General features: G+C 46.4%; 1 protein-coding gene across 3 annotated transcripts in view; it reads left to right on the top strand.

The window, feature by feature from the left end:
• Window positions 1-12,965: 12,965 nt before the first annotated feature.
• PCCA (propionyl-CoA carboxylase subunit alpha) overlaps window positions 12,966-17,998 on the top strand; it is a 300,837-nt gene continuing 295,804 nt past the window's right edge. For all 3 annotated transcript variants that reach the window (XM_030036718.1, XM_030036719.1, XM_041128639.1), the window contains exon 1: window positions 12,966-13,085. In XM_030036718.1, the coding sequence (XP_029892578.1) occupies window positions 13,020-13,085 (66 nt within the window). In that variant the 5' untranslated portion in view covers window positions 12,966-13,019. The remainder of the gene's footprint in view (window positions 13,086-17,998) is intronic.

The following is a 17,998-nucleotide window of genomic DNA, read 5'->3' as shown; positions in this document are numbered from 1 at the left end:
TGTACTGCCAACCTCTTCATTTAGGAAAGATAAAAAAAACCCCTGGCAATAAAAATGCTGTGCCTGAAAGGTCACTTATTGCATAGAGTCACAAAGTCCCAGTGGACTTTCCCTAAACACTTAAGAGTCTAAAACTTTGCTAATTGTTTTGATTGCCTTTTAATCCTATTACGCCTTTTGTTTTGGCTTTCCATTTATTGAATGTATCAAAAGCAAACGCAGTTGTAATAGACTAAAGACATTTTCTTACAAAAAGTATAGATACCTAGTAAGTGACGTTTGCTTCTTATACGTACTGCACTGTGTAATTTTAAAGACTCTAGGAATATGTTTTAACCCAGGTTACTAGACATCATCAACCAATGAGAACAAAACACAAATAAGCAAACAGCGATAGGTCCCCATAGGAGGTACTGAGCAATTTCAGCTCCCCCTGCACCCGTACACAGAGGTATGAGGACTGTTCCCCTCCTCGTGCCCCCGTTGGCATGTTTGTACCTTACTAAAGGTAGGCAGGAGTAGGCACAATCTGCCCCCCCTGCCCAGACTCCTGGGAGTCAGGGTGGTTCTGTGCCTTGGCAAGTCCAATTACATCTGCCATTTTTAAGTGCCTTCTTGTATCACAGTCAATCATAGCTGTAAGTGCTATAATTCAGACACCTTACCTCACTTGCAAATACAGCAACGTAACTTGAATGTGTAAATACCAGCCTTACTTTTGGAAAAATAAGCTAGAAAACAACATTTTCTTTTGGAGATCGAAGCAATTCTCTGTCTTTCTCTGCACATGTGCCAGGTCTGACATATCTATTTCTTACAAGTATGACTGGTTTTCCAGTCAAGCACATGAAGCCAGGGAGGGAGTCTTCTTAGCTCCCTGGCAGGGGAGTACTTGGGCAATCTGCATATTTACTTTCTTTCCCCCCTTTATTTTATTGAATTCCGTCTTCCTTGATAAGTCATTTTAAAATGTCCATTTCAAGCATTTGCTTTGATCTGTCTTCCTGGTAATTAAATTGCCTGCCTTTAAATTGCCATCATTTAAAATAATCCTAATTAAGACAATTTCCCCAAACTTCAAATACTGGTTTTGAATTCTTGTGTGAAGAGAATGAATAATGATCCTATGTATTCACTTTAACACTGTCTACTTTTCCCGTACAAGGAAATCGATTTTCTCACCTGTCATGTTAACTGAGGGCACAATCCAGCAAATTCTTACTTCTGCAAGTAGGTCTTAGTCACACAGAAATTCACTGGAACTAATTACGGGAAGATTTGCTTATGTGAATAAGGATGGCCTGGATAAGATCATTTGGGTAAGTGTGCAAGTGTGTATGTGCATCGAGTAAGCATAAGCCTGTGCAATAAGCATTTCATGTTGATGCTTTAGAAGATGTCCCGTGCGAAACAGTAACTGCAGTTCACACAGAAAGTGAAAATGAAGATTTCTGGAGGATGAAATAAAAATCATTATCATGGATACATATATATCTGCAATGAATTGCTTTCGATCTGTATCTGAGTAATTTATGATCAGATGATCTGTCTGTACCTATTTCAACTCTTGAGAGAACCCAATAGTGCTAGTAAATACAAAGGGGCTAGACAATGCTTGTATCTCATAAAACCTATCTAAAAAAAATCAGTACTTTATTTTAACCTACTACAAACATCACTGTACATTGTGTTTTTATGACATATATAGAGTACTAAGAAGAAAGCTTATGAGCAACTGTGACAGTCAGGAGAATGCGAAAAATATATAACCTGGATGCCCGGCTAGTAATAGCCTACGGAGGTTGCGAAATGATCATACATTACTATGTTTACCTCAGCCTTTTATGTTTACGTATCGGAATATATGTTGGAGGGTTTAACTGTGAGGTTGTCAAAAGTAAAAGTACTTTTAGAAACCCAAGCCATGCAATATTACAGGGGAAAAAAAAAGCTTAAAAAGTCTTTTCTTCAAATGGAAATACAGAAAACAACATGTTGTTTAAGCAGGATTTTATTTTCTTCTACTCAAGTGATGAAGAAGCTTTTGTAAAGAAAGGCTTTCATCTTATACATGCAGTACTCCATCACAACATAATTACCCTAATTTGTATTCCACTGTAGAAATAGGCTTTTTCAGCTTAAACAAATTAAGCAACAATCACTAAGTGTACATGACCAGCATTCTTTCAAGTAACCTGTTATCAGCTCTGGCTACAGCTTTATCTTGATAAAATGGAAATCCTGTTTTATTTTCCTGCTTTTCCCCCCAGGATTATGCCAGTCAGACGGCCTAAAGAGGCACTGTGATTCACTGGCTGGAGCGAGGGACAGAGTATCCAGAGATTATTTCCTATAGCCTCACTAAATCATTATGTGATCTGGGTCAAATCCTGACTGCCTTTGGGTCTCTATTTAGGAGACAGCCCAAGTACACACTTAACTCTGAACATGTGAATAACCCGGCCACACTCAGAAGGTCTTTTATGCAGCTGCATGTGCTCCCTGCTGAATAGAGGCTCTTCTGCTGCTCTTTTCCTCTGGCTTTGGTTGATATTATATGTCCTCAAGGACCACAGGACAAGCTCTACCCTGATCTGTATTTACGTTATTTGTCCTTTAGCTGTGCAACTACAGATATCCCTGCTGTTTGTACACATTCTTCTAATAATTATTCAAACTCTGACCTAGTGGAACACTACCAGTGAGGCTTTGCTTTTGTCACCTTCTCCTCCTCAGTCCCTCCAGGTACGACCCTATGGGGACTATAATGGACACTCCAAAATGCTGGACAGGAGCTGAGGCCAGGGCATCAACTGACTCTGTCCCAGCAGCGAGGGGATGACTCCTGACTCCACTGCAGCATCGCTGCTGGCCACAGAATGGGCAGAAGCAGAGGGAGGTTCCGCTCTGAGAGGGATTTGAAGGACTGGCAGTGTCACAGCAAAACCAGGGTCTCTTTTTTCCCCACTGCTGGGTCTGGAGGAGATAAAGTCTCACTGGTGCCCACTCTCCAAGGTGCAGCTGTGGAAACCGTGTGTGGCTGCACATGGGCTTGCCAAGCTCCTTACAGAATAAAAAAAAAAAAAAAGAGGAGAAATGGGGAGAGGCAGTAAGGCCATCCCAGAGCTGTGGCAGGAGGAAGAAAGGGGGTAATCTGTCTCCTCACGAGGCAGTAGTGACCAGAAGTTGGATGTTTCCCCATGGAATAAAAAAGATGCTGCCTTCAGATCTTCCTTCAGCCCTAACAGAGGCTGATCCACCACGCAGAAATATTTCCAAAGTAGGTAGCTCCCAGCAGGAACAAGGTGAATGGGAAGAGAACATATCTACCTCCAAAAAGAGTGGGAAGCATCGCTGCTCCTCCTGAAGTGCTGGAGAAAAAAAATTCACCAGGCAGGCACGTTTGTTGCTGTCGTGGTTTAACCCCAGCTGGCAACTAAGCCCCACACAGCCGCTCTCTCACTCACTCCCCCCAGTTGGGATGAGGGAGAGAATCGGACGATGAAGAGTAAAAGTGAGAAAACTCATGGGCTGAGATAAAGACAGTTTAAGAGGTAAAGCAAAAGCTGCGTGCACAAGCAAAGCAAAACCAGGAATTCATTCACCACTTCCCATGGGCAGGCGGGTGTTCTGCCATCTCCGGGAAAGCAGGGCTCCATCACACGTAACGGTGACTTGGGAAGACAAACGCCATCGCTCCAAACATCCCCTCCTCCCTTCTTCTTCCCCCAGCTTTATATGCTGAGCACAATGTCATACGGTGTGGGATATCCCTTTGGTCAGCTGGGGTCAGCTGTCCCGGCTGTGTCCCCTCCCAGTTCCTTGTGCCCCCCCAGCCTGCTCGCTGGTGGGGTGGGGGGAGAAGCAGAAAAGGTCCTGGCTCTGGGTGAGCCCTGCTCAGCAACAGCTAACACATCCCTGTGTTATCAGCACTGTTTTCAGCACAAATCCAAAACACAGCCCCATACCAGCTACTGCGAAGAAAATTAACTCTATCCCAGCCAAAACCAGCACAGCTGGATAGCGTTTTATCAGCACATGTGTTGTGATCTCCTCTGGCACAGCTGAGATCAGCTGTCAGAAACACAGGAATTAGTGGCTGTGGCAGGGGAATGCCACCTTCCCCGGACCTTTCCCATGTCCCTCTCTTTCCTAGCCAACCTTACAGAAGTTTCCTTTCTCCTACAATCCCCACAGCCTGTCAGAGAGGAGCAATCATGAGGCTGCTCTGTGAGGGAAGGTGAGCTGAGGGCGACCACAGCACAGACAGGGCAGTGCCCTCACTGTTAGGGCACAGTCCCACCGTGACTGGGCAGGGCGAACAGAGCAAGGGTTGTGAAAGCAAGAGGTCCTATCAACAGTCCAGCAACCTTCAGACAAAAGCAACGTAACAAGTCAGGTTTGAGGTCAATCCAGGAAATCCAAACAATTCAGGAGCAGTGGGGAATAGGACTGGGCACGGCTATGATGCAGCTCAGACCAGCAAATGGGCTGAAATGGGGCTCCTGAGCATGGGCAGAGGGTGTGGGTTGAGGTCCCAAGGGAGTCTGGTCAGGACAGTTAGGGCTTATGGGGGCACTTGGGGCCCAGCAGAGCCTTCCCTCCCATCATGGTATGACCTTGCACCTAACAACACCCTGGGTTTTGAGGGGTACTTGCCGTGAAAAGCTCTGATTTTGGCCAATCCAGCTGGTTCCTGGGAGTGCTCCTCAGATCTATAGCCTGGCCAGCTAGTGAGGTATCGAAACCTCTCCCAAACTGGTTTAGAGTCTGCCCAAAATTTACTTCACTTGGTACTCTGGTTGCCCCTGCACTATGACTGCTGGAGGGGCAATGTGTTGGCAATGGATGGGGTTTGGGTGATGAGGCCTCAGGAGGAGACATGAAAAATGGGCTGAACCTTCAGGGATCACGTAAGCCAGGAGCCAAGAGTGGCCACAACCCAGGTAAGGCAGTCCCACAGCAGCCCACTGGCATGGTGACAGCAACAGGTCCCATTGACAATCTGAGCATCATCAGGCAGAGACAAGGTCATGAGTTGGGTCCAAGGTCAATCCAGAAAATCTGAACAATAATTCAGGAACAGGCAGCTCAGATCAGGCCTGATGACCCAGACCTGAGCTGAAATGGGGCCCATGGGCTGATGGTATGGGTGCAGTGAGGCTGACCAGGACAATTAGGGCCTCGGAGCCCAGCACAGCCTTCCTCAGTCACCTCTCTGGGTCATGGGTTGAATGGATAACAACTCTCCGTTTCCCTCAGAGACAGCAGAGAGAGAGCAAGCAGTGGTGCTGGGGCTCTTCCCTCAGTGTTTAACATCTTATTTGTGCTCAGGGGCTCCTGAAATCAATGCCTCAAAAGCTGGTCTTTGTTAACTCCACCACCCTTTGAAGTACCAAAATCCAGTGCTTTCTAGCACCATATGGTGAATGCATTGTCCTCCCTTGTCATCACTGGATCCAAGGAGGAATATGAAACCATGGGCACCAAGAAATTGATACCAGAGCAAAGCTGTAAAGACTGGGGGCTTAAATAGCCTTCACAGGCAAGTGAGGACCAGCCAGGAGTATCCTCATGGTTGATATGAGGATTATCACCCAAGTGTCATATGTCATGCCACATACAGAAGATACGGATCATTCTGAGGAAAAAGGGATGGAATAATCCACACAGCTGTGACTAAATGAATGCGCTGCTTGACGTTGAGATTCAGAATTCTTGATCTCCTTTTCACAAGTTTGAAATTCCCAGTGCTTCCAGCAGAAAACAGAAGGAGATGGGTAAAAACATATGTCTTTGCTGTTACAGCAAAGCAAGATATGACCCACCCGAGATTGTTCCTATTGCCAGTTCTGGGTGCCACCATCAGTAACAGATCTGAGCAAATAATTTCTCTCAGGCCCGTTCCCTTTTCCCCCCTTGATTTTTCGTTTCCATCTCTGTACTCAGAGGGATGGTTGCTCTACATACCCAAGAAGAAAGCTTCTTTTCCTCTCCATCAAACCAGCTTGCCTCTCTCTGCTCCAAGCTTTCACGCCATGGCTGTAATCCAAACAAATGATTTAGCCCTGCTGAATTTATTGACTCTTCCAAGGAACTCCATCATCTCCTTTAGCTTGTCCATGCCCAGGAGTAGCAAATTCTAAAAGCAATCTTAAATTTAAATGTACCATTCTGTTTACTGAGCAGTGAACCTTCAGGCAATAAATACTACAGCAGGAATTCACCAAGACTCTGTTAGGGCTTGACAGCCCAGCCAGCCATTGCGCAAATCTTTGTTAGTCCTGACAAGATTTTTTTTTTTTTTAATCAAAGGAATTACAAATTTGTTTTTAATCTTTGGGGTTATTCTTAATGCCTTAGAAAGGATCCAAAGCTATTTAAAACTGTATTCACGTTACAAGCAGGCAGTAAATTTCAAACTACTAGTCAAGCCCATTGTCACTCCATGCGAACGATGCCACAGAGAAGAGGCTCAGCAAAATTTTTGTCCATGTACTGGAGTTCTTTAATGTATTTCAGACATAGCAAGTGCTCTGGACCTCCCTGATTTTGGAAGTCACGTCCCCTTTTCCTGGGCAGATGACCCTCCAATCATGCAGAACCTCTGGAGGCATCATACAGGTGCTGAGCATCAATCCTCGCAGTCGTATGATCGTGCTAACTCCTCCTTGGTCCTACAAGTGTGACAACTCCAGGAGTTCATCAGCAAGGCTCCAAGCCAAAGCTAATTTCTGTGCAATGAGGTGAACAACAGTGTGAGTTTATATTTGCTCAGACCTGTGGAGCCATTGTGCTTACCTGGTTCTGTAACACCCTTGTCCCCAAGGGCTCTTGAGGGAGGAACTAAGACCTTTACATTGGCACAGTCTGAGTCCTCCCCAGACCACAAGTCTCTTTCAGTATTTCTTTAGGGTTGTATTTACCTCCAGGCTACACTGGAATACATTTTTGGGTTCTTTTTGCATTCTCTGTGAATTTCACATTCTCATCCTTTTCCTCCTTGAAGAACTCTCTCCAGTTGTCTGGATCTCTGCCACTTTGATGCAGTCCTGCAGAACCTTTCAGCCCATGAAATCACAGGAAAAACACAATTCCCACAGAGACATCACTCCGCGGTGTCAAAGCAGTTGTGACTCCTGTGCTAATCTCATAAGAAATTTCATGAAGCGGCATCACTTCATCACATCCAAGTGCGATGCCTTCCTGAAATGTGCACATGCCCTCCTTGATAACTACTGCCATTTAGGGCTCCATCTCATGAGCTGCTTGAAACGCTCTGCAAGTCGCTCTGCTTCCCAGCCTTCGCCCGCCCTCCCTGCCGCAGACTGTGTGAACTCCAGCTAGCTCTGAGGCAGGCGGTGCTTAACTCCTAGTTTTTACATCACGCTTCTGCCAACAGGCTTTTAACGTCCTGAGGATGTGAAAAAGTTAAAAGTTGTGTCTTATCTAAACCATCAGACTAGAGGAAGCCAGACATGATCCCCAAAACAAAGGGACTCTCACTCTGCTAATGCGGGACCTCCTGCATGTTTCCCCAATCAGACCTGCATTGCAGTGAGCAACTTTGCTAGGCTGTTGGGGCACTGACAGCTGGCCCTGACCAGCTTCACCTGGGGCTTCCACCCACATCCTCTGCCCATGGCCTGGTACATCCATTTAAGCTCTGGCTTGAGCCCTCAGCCTTGCTTTAAGCTATATTTTTGGAGGTGTACTTGTCTCCAGTCCTATCTCCTGGCTGGACCCTTGGTCTACTGTCCCAGCTTTGTCTCCAGCCCTGTCTCTTGCAGCTCTCCCTGACAGGAGTCCCAGGATAGACCTACACCTGAGTCATCACCTTGCCTTCAACAGTCTGGGACTGTTGATGGACCTCGATACCGGCACCCGGGTCTGCCCACCCTGTTCAGATCCTGCAGGACTGTGTCCTGGTGGTAAGGGCTCCCTGAATCACCCCTGCCTGGGCTCTGAGGATCCTCTGGGGGGGCAGTTCAGGCTGGCCCCAAAGAGCCCTAGGGACTGGATGGCTGGTGGAAGGTAGGGGCTGGGCTGACCAACAGCAAGAATCTGGGATGAGGCTGGGCAAGGGTGGGACAAGCAAGCCATCCCTGAATGGTCCCTTGGCTGGGAGCAGGGCTTGGGGGATGAAAACAGAGGTTCCTAGAACAGCCTTTGAGGATGGGAAAGGGATCAAATCGCCCCTGAGGCCATAGTGTGCTGGGTGAAGGCTCAGACCTTCCCTGGGGAGAGCCCAAAGGCTGGAGGGGTGTCAAGTCACCCTAGAGACCAGTTGGGGAGGGGAACCCAGCCTCCTTGGGGGACCCTGTGTAGCTGGGCAGGGGTGAAATCAATATATCACAGAGCAGGCATCCCTGGGATGGGGATCAAGGCACCCATGAGGCTGCGGGGTCAGGATGTCACTGAGCAGCCTCGGAAGCTGGGGAGAACTGGAGGCTGCTGGTCAGTGGGGCTGAGGTGGCACCTGGGGAAACCAGGGGGGCCTGGGGATTTCAAGCCCTCCCTGAGCAGCCCCAACAGCTGGGGTGATCCAGGGGGTCCTAAGCAGCCTTGAAGGCTGAGTGGTTGCAGAGGGCCAGGTTGTCCCTGGGGGCCAAGGGGATCACAATGTCCCAGAGCAAGCCAAACTGGCTTGGGGATTAAGCCACCCCTGAAGCCAGGTGGAGGATGAGGGTGAAGCCCCACTAAGAATGGGCCAGGGGTTCTCAGGTTGCTCCTGAGGGCAGGGTCGTACAGGACTTTCCTGAGGGGACCTTGGAGGAGGTTGGGGAAGGTGAATGATGCTGACTGGGAGGTTCATGCACCTGGAGAAACAGAGGCAATGTGTCATGCATGGGCTTCAAACCACCCCTGAGGCCATGAGGCCTCCCCCCAGGAGGCAAAGATAAGGATCAAACCACCCTGAAGCATGTGTGTGTGTGGTAGGGTCACCCCTGAGGAGCCTCAGAAGGGGAAGGGTGTTCCTGCCACCCCTGAGGAGCCCCAACAAGTCCCAAAGTCTGGGCAGCTGGGTGTGGGGTTGACCTCAAGGTGCTCCAGAGGAGTAGGGAGCTGGTAGCTTGGACCGCATCCTGGCTTCCCAGTGTCTGTGGCTGGACTTCGGGGCTTCTCTGGGGTCTCTGACAACTTCCTGGCCTCCAACTCTTGACTCCCTTAGGTGAATTTGGCATGAAGGATCTTTCCTCAGAGTCAAGATTTTTCTGTGGTACTTAGCAGAGAGATGTATGGAGATATTGACTTGGCTGACTCTAAGGCTGAATTTCAGTCTCTCACAGCGCGTTGAGCAGAATGCTGATAGAAGCAAAGGCTGTTTACAGAATATATAACAGATACTTCAAAGAGTTTTTCTAGCTTTGAGTTCTTTAGACACAGGCATTTGTGCATAATGCATTTCATGTTCTAGAAACCTGATACAATATACTCCTTATTAGATAAAGGCAGAAGGATTACAATTAGTCCAGTTTTCTCCCTCAGTTACAGCTTAAAAGTTAGGTGATGATACAACAGCTTATGATTCCTGTCTAAATTTGGAGTTATCTTAGAAGGCAAAGGTAACTTTCTGCTGTAAAGAGACGGGATGGAGGAAATTCTCAGCATTGAAAGCTACAGTTCCCCAGACTCCTTCAAAATAATGAGAGAATAAGTTGCCCAGTATTCCAGTCTCCTATAAACCTGCTTAACTTTGTGTGTGTTAATAGCTTTAGTAACTGAGACAGGAGCGTATAGTGAGAGTTACAGCATTACGAATGTGCTTAGAGACTGCAGAACTAGGGTCTTTGTTTTTATGCAAACTCATATATCCCTTAATTATTCTAGATATTTTATTTTTGCAATTTCATTTTTGTATATCTACAATTTCTTTAGCAATGGTGAGGTATGCTAACCTCTCTTTGTTTTTTGAACTGTTCAATAGTAATTGTGTATAATCTTGATCCATTAGGTATCTTCCTTTTCTTATAGAAACAAAATTTTGTAATTCATGTGCAGTACCCACTTCAACATACAACAGGCAAGAAGACTCTTAGTAAAGCATGTCGGTCAAAATCAAATCACACTAAAAGCAGAAAACTTCATATGCAAACAGAAAAAGATTAGCATTCTCGAGTTTTTTTCCCAGTCCCTTCCATATGCAAGGAGACTTAGCTTCACTTGGAAACGGGCTTGCATTAGGCCGTTTCTCACTGTATCAGGCTCTTTATGCACCCAGCTGGCTGCAAAGTTTCTCTTTGCTGCGGTGTCTCTGTGTAATCCCAGCCAGTTTCCCTTTACAGCTGTGGGGGGCCTCCTTTGATGTGCCTCTGTAGGTGGCTGCCGATCCCTCAACCGGGGCCTGCAAAGAGAATCTCTTCTGTAGAGGAAAAGAAAACACCCTGGTGATGCCATGTGACTGTTTGCTTTATGCATGCTGGAGGAACTGACGTCAAGTGCCTCAGGATATTGTTCTAATGCAATAACATGATGTTGTGGTGTGTATCTCTGTGCATCTAATATATCTAATGGAAAGCCTGTGGTGAAGGACAACGTGGCCTGTACCTCCCTTCTGCTCTTGGTCTCTTTTACTTTCAAGACTCTCCATGTGTATTGAAAAAATCTGCGGTGTCTGCTTGTGACTATCAATTGCAAATAGTGACCTCCTTTAGGGTGTATTAAGAACATTTTTCTTACATTGTTCCCACCTGTGTGGTTGTAGGTACTCTTAATACAGGAAAGCAAATGCATAAACATGCAACAGAGGTGACCCAATGCTGATTTTATTTTTGCTTCTCACTTGGGAGGAAAGGGAGAGAAGTTGTTTCATGTACCTTCAGCATGCAGCAGAGATGAGCCCAGCGTTCTCCTTTCTGTCACAGCTTTCACCTCTTTTCACTTTGAACATAAGTACTGATACAAGAAGTAAAAAAAGTGATGTAAAACCCAATAAAACTAGGTCAAATTTTTCAACATTATGCGTAAATGCAAGCAGGACCTTGCATTCCACCGCAGGGACCGTGCAGCTAGAGTCCTATGAAAATACCCACATTTGGGTGAACCCAGTCGCCTAGCAGTTTTTCTCCTCCTCCTGTGCCTCCCTGCGGCATGGGAATATGCCAGTTGTTCTGGGATATACTGGGTCTCACTGCAGGATGTGAACTTCCTCAGAGCCTGAGAGAATTTAGAATCATAGAATCATGGAATGGTTTGGGTTGGAAGGGACCTTTAAAGGTCATAGAGTCCAACCCCTGTGCAACGAGCAGGGACATCTTCAACTAGATCAGGTTGCTCAGAGCCCCGTCCAACCTGACCTTGAATGTTTCCAGCGATGGGGCATCTACCACCTCTCTGGGCAACCTGTGCCAGTGTTTCACCACCCTCATTGTAAAAAATTAATTACTGGACGTAGTATTCCAGGTGGGGTCTCACCAGAGCGGAGTAGAGGGGCAGAATCACCTCCCTCAACCTGCTGGCCATGCTTCTTTTGATGCAGCCCGGGATACGGTTGGCTTTCTGGGCTGCGAGCGCACATTGCTGGGTCACGTCCAGCTTTTCATCCACCAGTACCCCCAAGTCCTCTCCGCAGGGCTGCTCTCAATCCCTTCATCCCCCAGCCTGTATTGATAGTGAGCGTTGTCCTGACCCAGGTGCAGGACCTTGCACTTGGCCTTGTTGAATCTCATGATGTTCACATACACCTGCTTCTCGAGCTTCTTCAGGTCCCTCTGGATGGCATCCCATCCCTCAGGTGTGTCAAACGCACCACTCAGCTTGGCATCATCTGCAAACTTGCTGAGGGTGCACTCGATCCCACTACATTGTTGATGAAGATATTGAACAGTACTGGTCCCAGTGCAGGACCGGTACTGTTTACCGAGGACTATAAAGGTGGGATAAAAATGTAAGGGTTGATGTAATGCATGAGTTGAGGGAGTGATGTACTCTGGTAAAACCTCTCTAACAATGTTTAATGCAGTTACACAATCATCTGATTGTATAGGAAATATCCTCTTACCCTGCTCGAGGACCTAGCTTTTGTCTAAAACCTGAGGGATTTATTCCTAATATAACTATGTATATTGCCCATATACATTTTCCCTATGGGTGTCGGGGTTTTTTTTTTGCTGTCTTCTAGCCCTATGGGGATCTTGTGGCAAAGCATATCTTGGGAGTGTTGCAAACGGCCTATGACATACTCCCTTTCCTTAGCTAATTGCCTTTCAGCTTCAGAAATGGTAGTCTTGCTCTGCTACTGTAGTGAGGATGAAGAGGAGGCTCAGGTTTACCCTCCCTTCCCATGTCACCATTGTTTTAATAATGCTATTTAAAGATGGAACTGTTGTTCCTTTGCCTTGTGAACTCTGATTTGAATGCCTCAGGTCACATCTTTTCTACACTTTGGCGTTGCGGGCAGCTTTATACCTCTGCTGTGCTTCAACAAAAGTCCAAGATGGGAACAGCGATGCTTCTTAGGCACTTTCCTCGTGGTAAAACTCTCACAGCGTTTCCAGGGATGGGTGACGCTTTACTCGGCACCGCTCCGTCACTTCCATCAGCTGAGATCCAGGACACCTGCAGCAGCCCACCCGAGCCCAGCTGCGTGGCTCGTTTCGGAAGAGGCCGACTCGGAGCCTCGCGTGCCAGCGAGCCGAGCGGTAAGCAGCTCCCGCGGACGACTGGAAAACAGAGGATCAGCGGCATCCCTCCTCCCGCCAGCCTCGCCTGCGTTTCGCAGCGGAGGGGCTTGGACCGGGCTCTGCTGGACGGGTTAACGCTCTTCCCCCTCACCGCGGCGACCCAGAGGCTGACCGAATCGCCTCACGCCCGCTCCCGCCTCGCCGCACGCGGCCGGCCGGCAGGCACGCGCAGCCGCAGGCAGCTGCCGGGACCCTCGCGCCCCTCCCCGCGGCGGGCGGGCGGCCCGCGCTTGCTCCCTCGCGCCCGCGGCGGCTGCTCGGATTGGCTGAGGGCGGCCCGGCCCTCCGCCGCGGGTGAAAGGGCGGCCGGGCAGCGGCGGCAGCGGCGTTAAAGACATGGCGGCGTTGGCGTTACGCTGGGGGGCCGCGGGCGGCCGTCGGGGGCTCCGGGCGCTGCTGAGGGTGAGAGCCGCGGTGGGGGCGGACAGACAGACAAGACAGACCGACCGACCGGGGGGCTGGGAGCGCGGGTTTCTCCCTCGTCGCCGTTCCCCCGGGCGGTGGTCGGCGCTGAGCTGTGGGGCCGCTCTCCGGGGCGGTTGAGGCGGCCCGTGTGTAGAGGGCCGGGGCGGGTCTCCCTCCCCCGTGAGGGGCTGCGGGTGGGGCCGCCGGGCGGGTGCTGTCCCCACATGCGTGGGGACGAGAGTGGGTGGTGGTCTGCGGGTGCTGGCTGGAAAGGGGGCGGTTGTCGTGACACCGTAAAAGAAACCCAGCCTGGGTCCTGGGTTCGGCTGCTGCGGGCTGGCAGCATCCGAGAGCCTGTTCCTCAGTGTATCCCACCCGTGTGCTGCTAGGAGTGGTTTTTTTTGGTTTTTTTTCCCCTCTTTTTAACTGAATTTTCTGCTGCCGGAGAGGGTTATGTGCTACTTCCTGTTTATTCCTGCCCTCTCCCTCTGTTAAACGGGCTTATCAAAATTCGGGGGTAGAGTGTAGTTTTATACTATTTTTAGTAGTAAAATCTTAGCTCATAGAAAAAGGCTACGGCTTTGTGAAACTGTCGTCTCTTTCCTCCCTCCCTCTGTACCCCAGATACTTATGGGTCTTTCAGCTGTCACTTTAAAGCTTTACTGTGGTTTTTCATTCTTCTTACTTTTAATGAAAATACAATAAACTAATTGCAGAACTATACTAATGGTTTTGGTGAAGACTTTAAATTTCTAGAAGGCCTTATTCCTTAGACTATGGAGGAGCTTCACTGAGGCGGTTGCTATGTTTTCTTCTCTATTACTTCTAGAGACTGTGTTAAAAGAAAGAGATTAGGATAGGAGCAAGCAGCGTTAGCGCATGGTGTTGTATAACAGTTGAATGACACTACAACTAGTTTGTGTATGGGAAAAGTGGTGCAAAATACATGTAATTGCATACAGTGGGAAGAATATATAATTTTTTGTTTCCTGAAAAGGAAAATGACTGTGGAGGTCTGCAAGTCCCAGTGGAGAAGAGAGGAGTGACTTGCAGAAAATGTTTGCTCTGTGTACCCCTGAGGGTGTGGGATAGGTTCCTCTCTAGAAATGTAACCCCATAACAGTACTGTAAAGAACTCCTCACATGTCTCTAGGGTTCATGTAAAAGAGGTGGTTTATGTGGGCAGGGCATTTTGAGAAGGGATTAAAGAGGAAGAAAAGATGTGCTCTACCCAAGTATTTTTCCTTAGGAAATATGCATAGCAGACCTGTTTTGCCATTAAGGTGTATACGAGAGAAGCTTCTTGAAAAGGAAAGAAAAAGAAGTTTGGAGACAATGATTTGGAATTAGCAGAGGGCTCATGCTGTTTGAAGACTTTATTTTTGGTAGCCATACACATGTGTATGTGTATATAGATGTGGAAGACTTCTGCTTTTCCCACTGAAGTCCAAAGACTTTAATGTCAGTCAGTCCTTTGGAGCCTCCCTGTGAAAGGCCTACTTTGTCTCCTTCCTTCTAACACCCTAAGGGTGTGGTCCGACTGCCTCAGTGTAAACAGTATAGAAAAGTTACATTAGTGACACCTTTGCAAAACAAAATATTTTTATAGCTACCTAATAGCACTTGTGATTTATGTAACTGAAGTGATTTCTAGCCCTTAATATCTGTGCATGAAAGTCACCTTCAGGACATCAGTATATTGGAAAGCATTTAATAAGACAAATTTGCATGGGAATCACTTTCATAGATTCTTTTATGTTTTGCTAACGTAGGCGAATAATATAATTGATGTCTTCAAACTTTAATGTGCTTGGAGCGCTTACATCTTTTGCAAGGGCTAGTAGCTATTGAGTTGTCCTTAACTTCTTTTGCCCCTCTCGTGTGGGAATAAATAAAGGACCTGAGAGACAGTACAAAAACACTGAGCTGGGGATTCAACTAATTGCTGTGTTTCTAATCTAATGCTTAGCACTCCTCTTTAGCTTTTATGCAGAACTGGTGCTGTTTAGAATATAACCAAAATTTCTTTTTGAGTGCTTTCCACTTCTGGAGCTGGGAGAAAATCTGATGTTGAAAGAAGGCTGTAGTTACAGAATGAGGATGAGAGTTGGCTTGTGATCTTTCAGTCTTGAAACTCTTTGGAGAGAGCTGTCAGACTGTTTAAAATAATGTAGAAGAAAGTGATAAATACTATACATCATGAAATCGAGAGTGAAGTGGTGATACGGATTTTATCAGGGTAGATCAGTTTTCTAACCATTGAACTAAATGTATGGAAAATTTCTCTGCCATCTGTGCCCTCATAAGTTGTTATCTATGCAGCCACCATTTTAAGTCATGGAAGTTATCTGTACAGCAGGAGCTTCTTGCTCTCTTCTGTGACATTATTTTTAGCATGCGGTTATTCCAGGGAAACGTTTTTCCCCTTGGTTATGAGCACAGAAGCATTGTAAGATGGGATCATCTGTCATGAGGGAAGGGAGTTAAAATGGTCAACAATCTAGGGAGATGAATGTAGTCCTAAACTTTGGAGTTCAGTGATTGTTTCTAGTATGTAAATTACAGATTTTAGTACAAACAAGCACTCTTGAAGCATACCACAGGTAGAGATTTCTGATTTTCTCCTTGCTCCCAGGAGCAGCTGTTTGGATTCTGCAGGCAAAGCATGCTGTGCCATCTACTGTGGGCAAATCTTAGTTCTGGAAGAAAAAGTTAGGAGTTCATTAAAGTTTAGATTGAGTAAAAAAATCTCAGTCTTGTTCTGAAACGCTCTCTGTGTGTTTTAATTTTCTTGTTATTTTGTCTGTCCCAAACTTGCATTGGTGGTTCCTGCACGATTGTAACAGTAGTGGGACCTATTTCACAGGTGCTAGCCTTGCTGGAGCTGTTTAAGCTGCTGCCATGAGAAACTGTTCCAGCTTTCTGGAGCTGCTAGGTCTTCATCACAGGCTGTTCCTTGTGAGCTCCTGTCTCCCTCCAACTTGTGCTGGCACTGCTGCTTGAATATCTAAGTGGATACGCTGGACTGAAATCTGGCTGAGAACACATTTTTCCCAGTCCTTGTGAGTATCTTCTCAGCTGGATGTATTCCCTAGTCTGGTTCACTATGTGACTATACAAACTTTTGGGATCGGTACAAAGGAGAAGGTACTTGGGAGTAGGAATGATTTAGTTTTAAAAAAACAGCCTTAGGTGGAAGAGTGTTTCCTTGCTTGTAGTTTGTGTGCTGTGTTGGCAAATATGAAAAACGGGTTTTCTATTCTTCCTCGTAGAATTACCAGTGGTTCTTAAACCTGGTAAGAGTGAAAGAACTGTTACGTATAGCACAGTGTACCTTACAAAACCTTGTACTGCATCTTGTTTACAGTTGGCTTCAGGAGGATTTGCTTACGGTTACAAGTTCTTGGCTGTTCAGCACTCTCAGAGAGGGAGTAAAGAGGAAGGGCAAGGGCTTCATTCGACAAAAAAACCCCAGAAGCGTTACGTTTGCTTTCATGTTTAAAAGATTTGTACAATCTTGTATTAATAAGCTACATTTTCAGCCTTGTAGATTAAGTCTTGCAGACACCTGAAGGTTTCCTGTATGCTTTATACATGCTCTATCAGTAGAGGCCCATAAACAGGGGATTAACATGTCAAGTGAGTTGAAATAAGAAAAGATTTCGAAACAGTTGATGTGTAATCAAAATGTGGAAAAAGTTATGTTTTCTTCGTGTTTATAAGCACTCAGGAATACTTATGGCTAATGGGAAATACACTGCAAGTATAAAGGGGCTGTTCTTGTGGTGTCTTAAACTTGAATCCCTGAAAGTGTAGGGGCAAAAATCTTAGCAAGATTGCTAGCGGAAGACAGAAGGAAGAGGTAGAATTTATGACTAATGAAAATAAGTATGCTACTCTAGCTGTTACTATTGGGCATTGCTTACTGTATTTTCTAGTAATGCTAAAATATACATTCCTTCCCATATTAGACTTAAAGGAAATGTTGGTATATGATGCTTTTCCTGCCTGGAATCTGGAACTCTGCATCTCCATTGCAACATTGAGACCTTTTTCTGCCTGTAAAGCTCAGTATCAATGAGTGATTTACAAGATGACCAGTATGGTAGGGAAATCTATTTTCTCAATGAGGGACATATAAACCTTTACAAACACACATGTAAGCCATCTATAAATAACAAGTTAATTTTCTGTTTTGCTGTTATGTGCTGTGTCCTTAAACCACCTGAAGAGGTTTCCCAGGGCTGCGTTGGGTCCCTGGGAGGCAGGTTCTCAGCTAGACCTCAAAGCGTCAGTGTTATGATGAGCATACAGTTCTACAAATTACTGGGTAGGATGATGTGTATGAAGTTATTTTATTACTGTTACAGCTATTCAGGTTTGAGCTCAGTTTGGCTATTGTGCAATTAATAGATAAAGCAGGGTGCTTTTCCAAAACGTGGTACTAACACTATCTGTTTTTTGAGGATTCAGTAGAGGTGGGAAACTCCAAGCTAAACTCAGAAGTCCAGAGTTGAGCTCTCATAAATGAATAGTCTGCGTTCCTGGGCTTTCAAGAGTCAAAAGCTTTATCAAATTAAAGTAACAAGTCATGACAAAAATGGGTTATACTTGATGACTCTGCTGCCCTCTCCTAGTTTTGCAAGACAAAAAAAAGTCACTAGGTCAGGCTGAGCTCTCTGGGCTCTGTTCTGAGGAAATTTTTATGTGAGGTATAATACCTGGAGCATCTGTGGTTTTGGGGGGGCAGCCAATTAAGCATGTACCTTGAGAGTTAGATTGGCTTGGCTTGGTTGGTGGTTTGAGAGTTCTTTGGGGGTTTTGATGTATCTTTTAATGAACCTACCTATAGTAGGAGCTTGGGAGCCTGGGGTAGGTGACACCTGAGTAGCTGTCGATTTGGAGATGGC

This window comes from Aquila chrysaetos, chromosome 14 (genome assembly GCF_900496995.4).
Source record: "Aquila chrysaetos chrysaetos chromosome 14, bAquChr1.4, whole genome shotgun sequence".
NCBI lineage: Eukaryota > Metazoa > Chordata > Aves > Accipitriformes > Accipitridae > Aquila > Aquila chrysaetos.
This window is presented reverse-complemented; position numbering and strand designations above follow the sequence as displayed.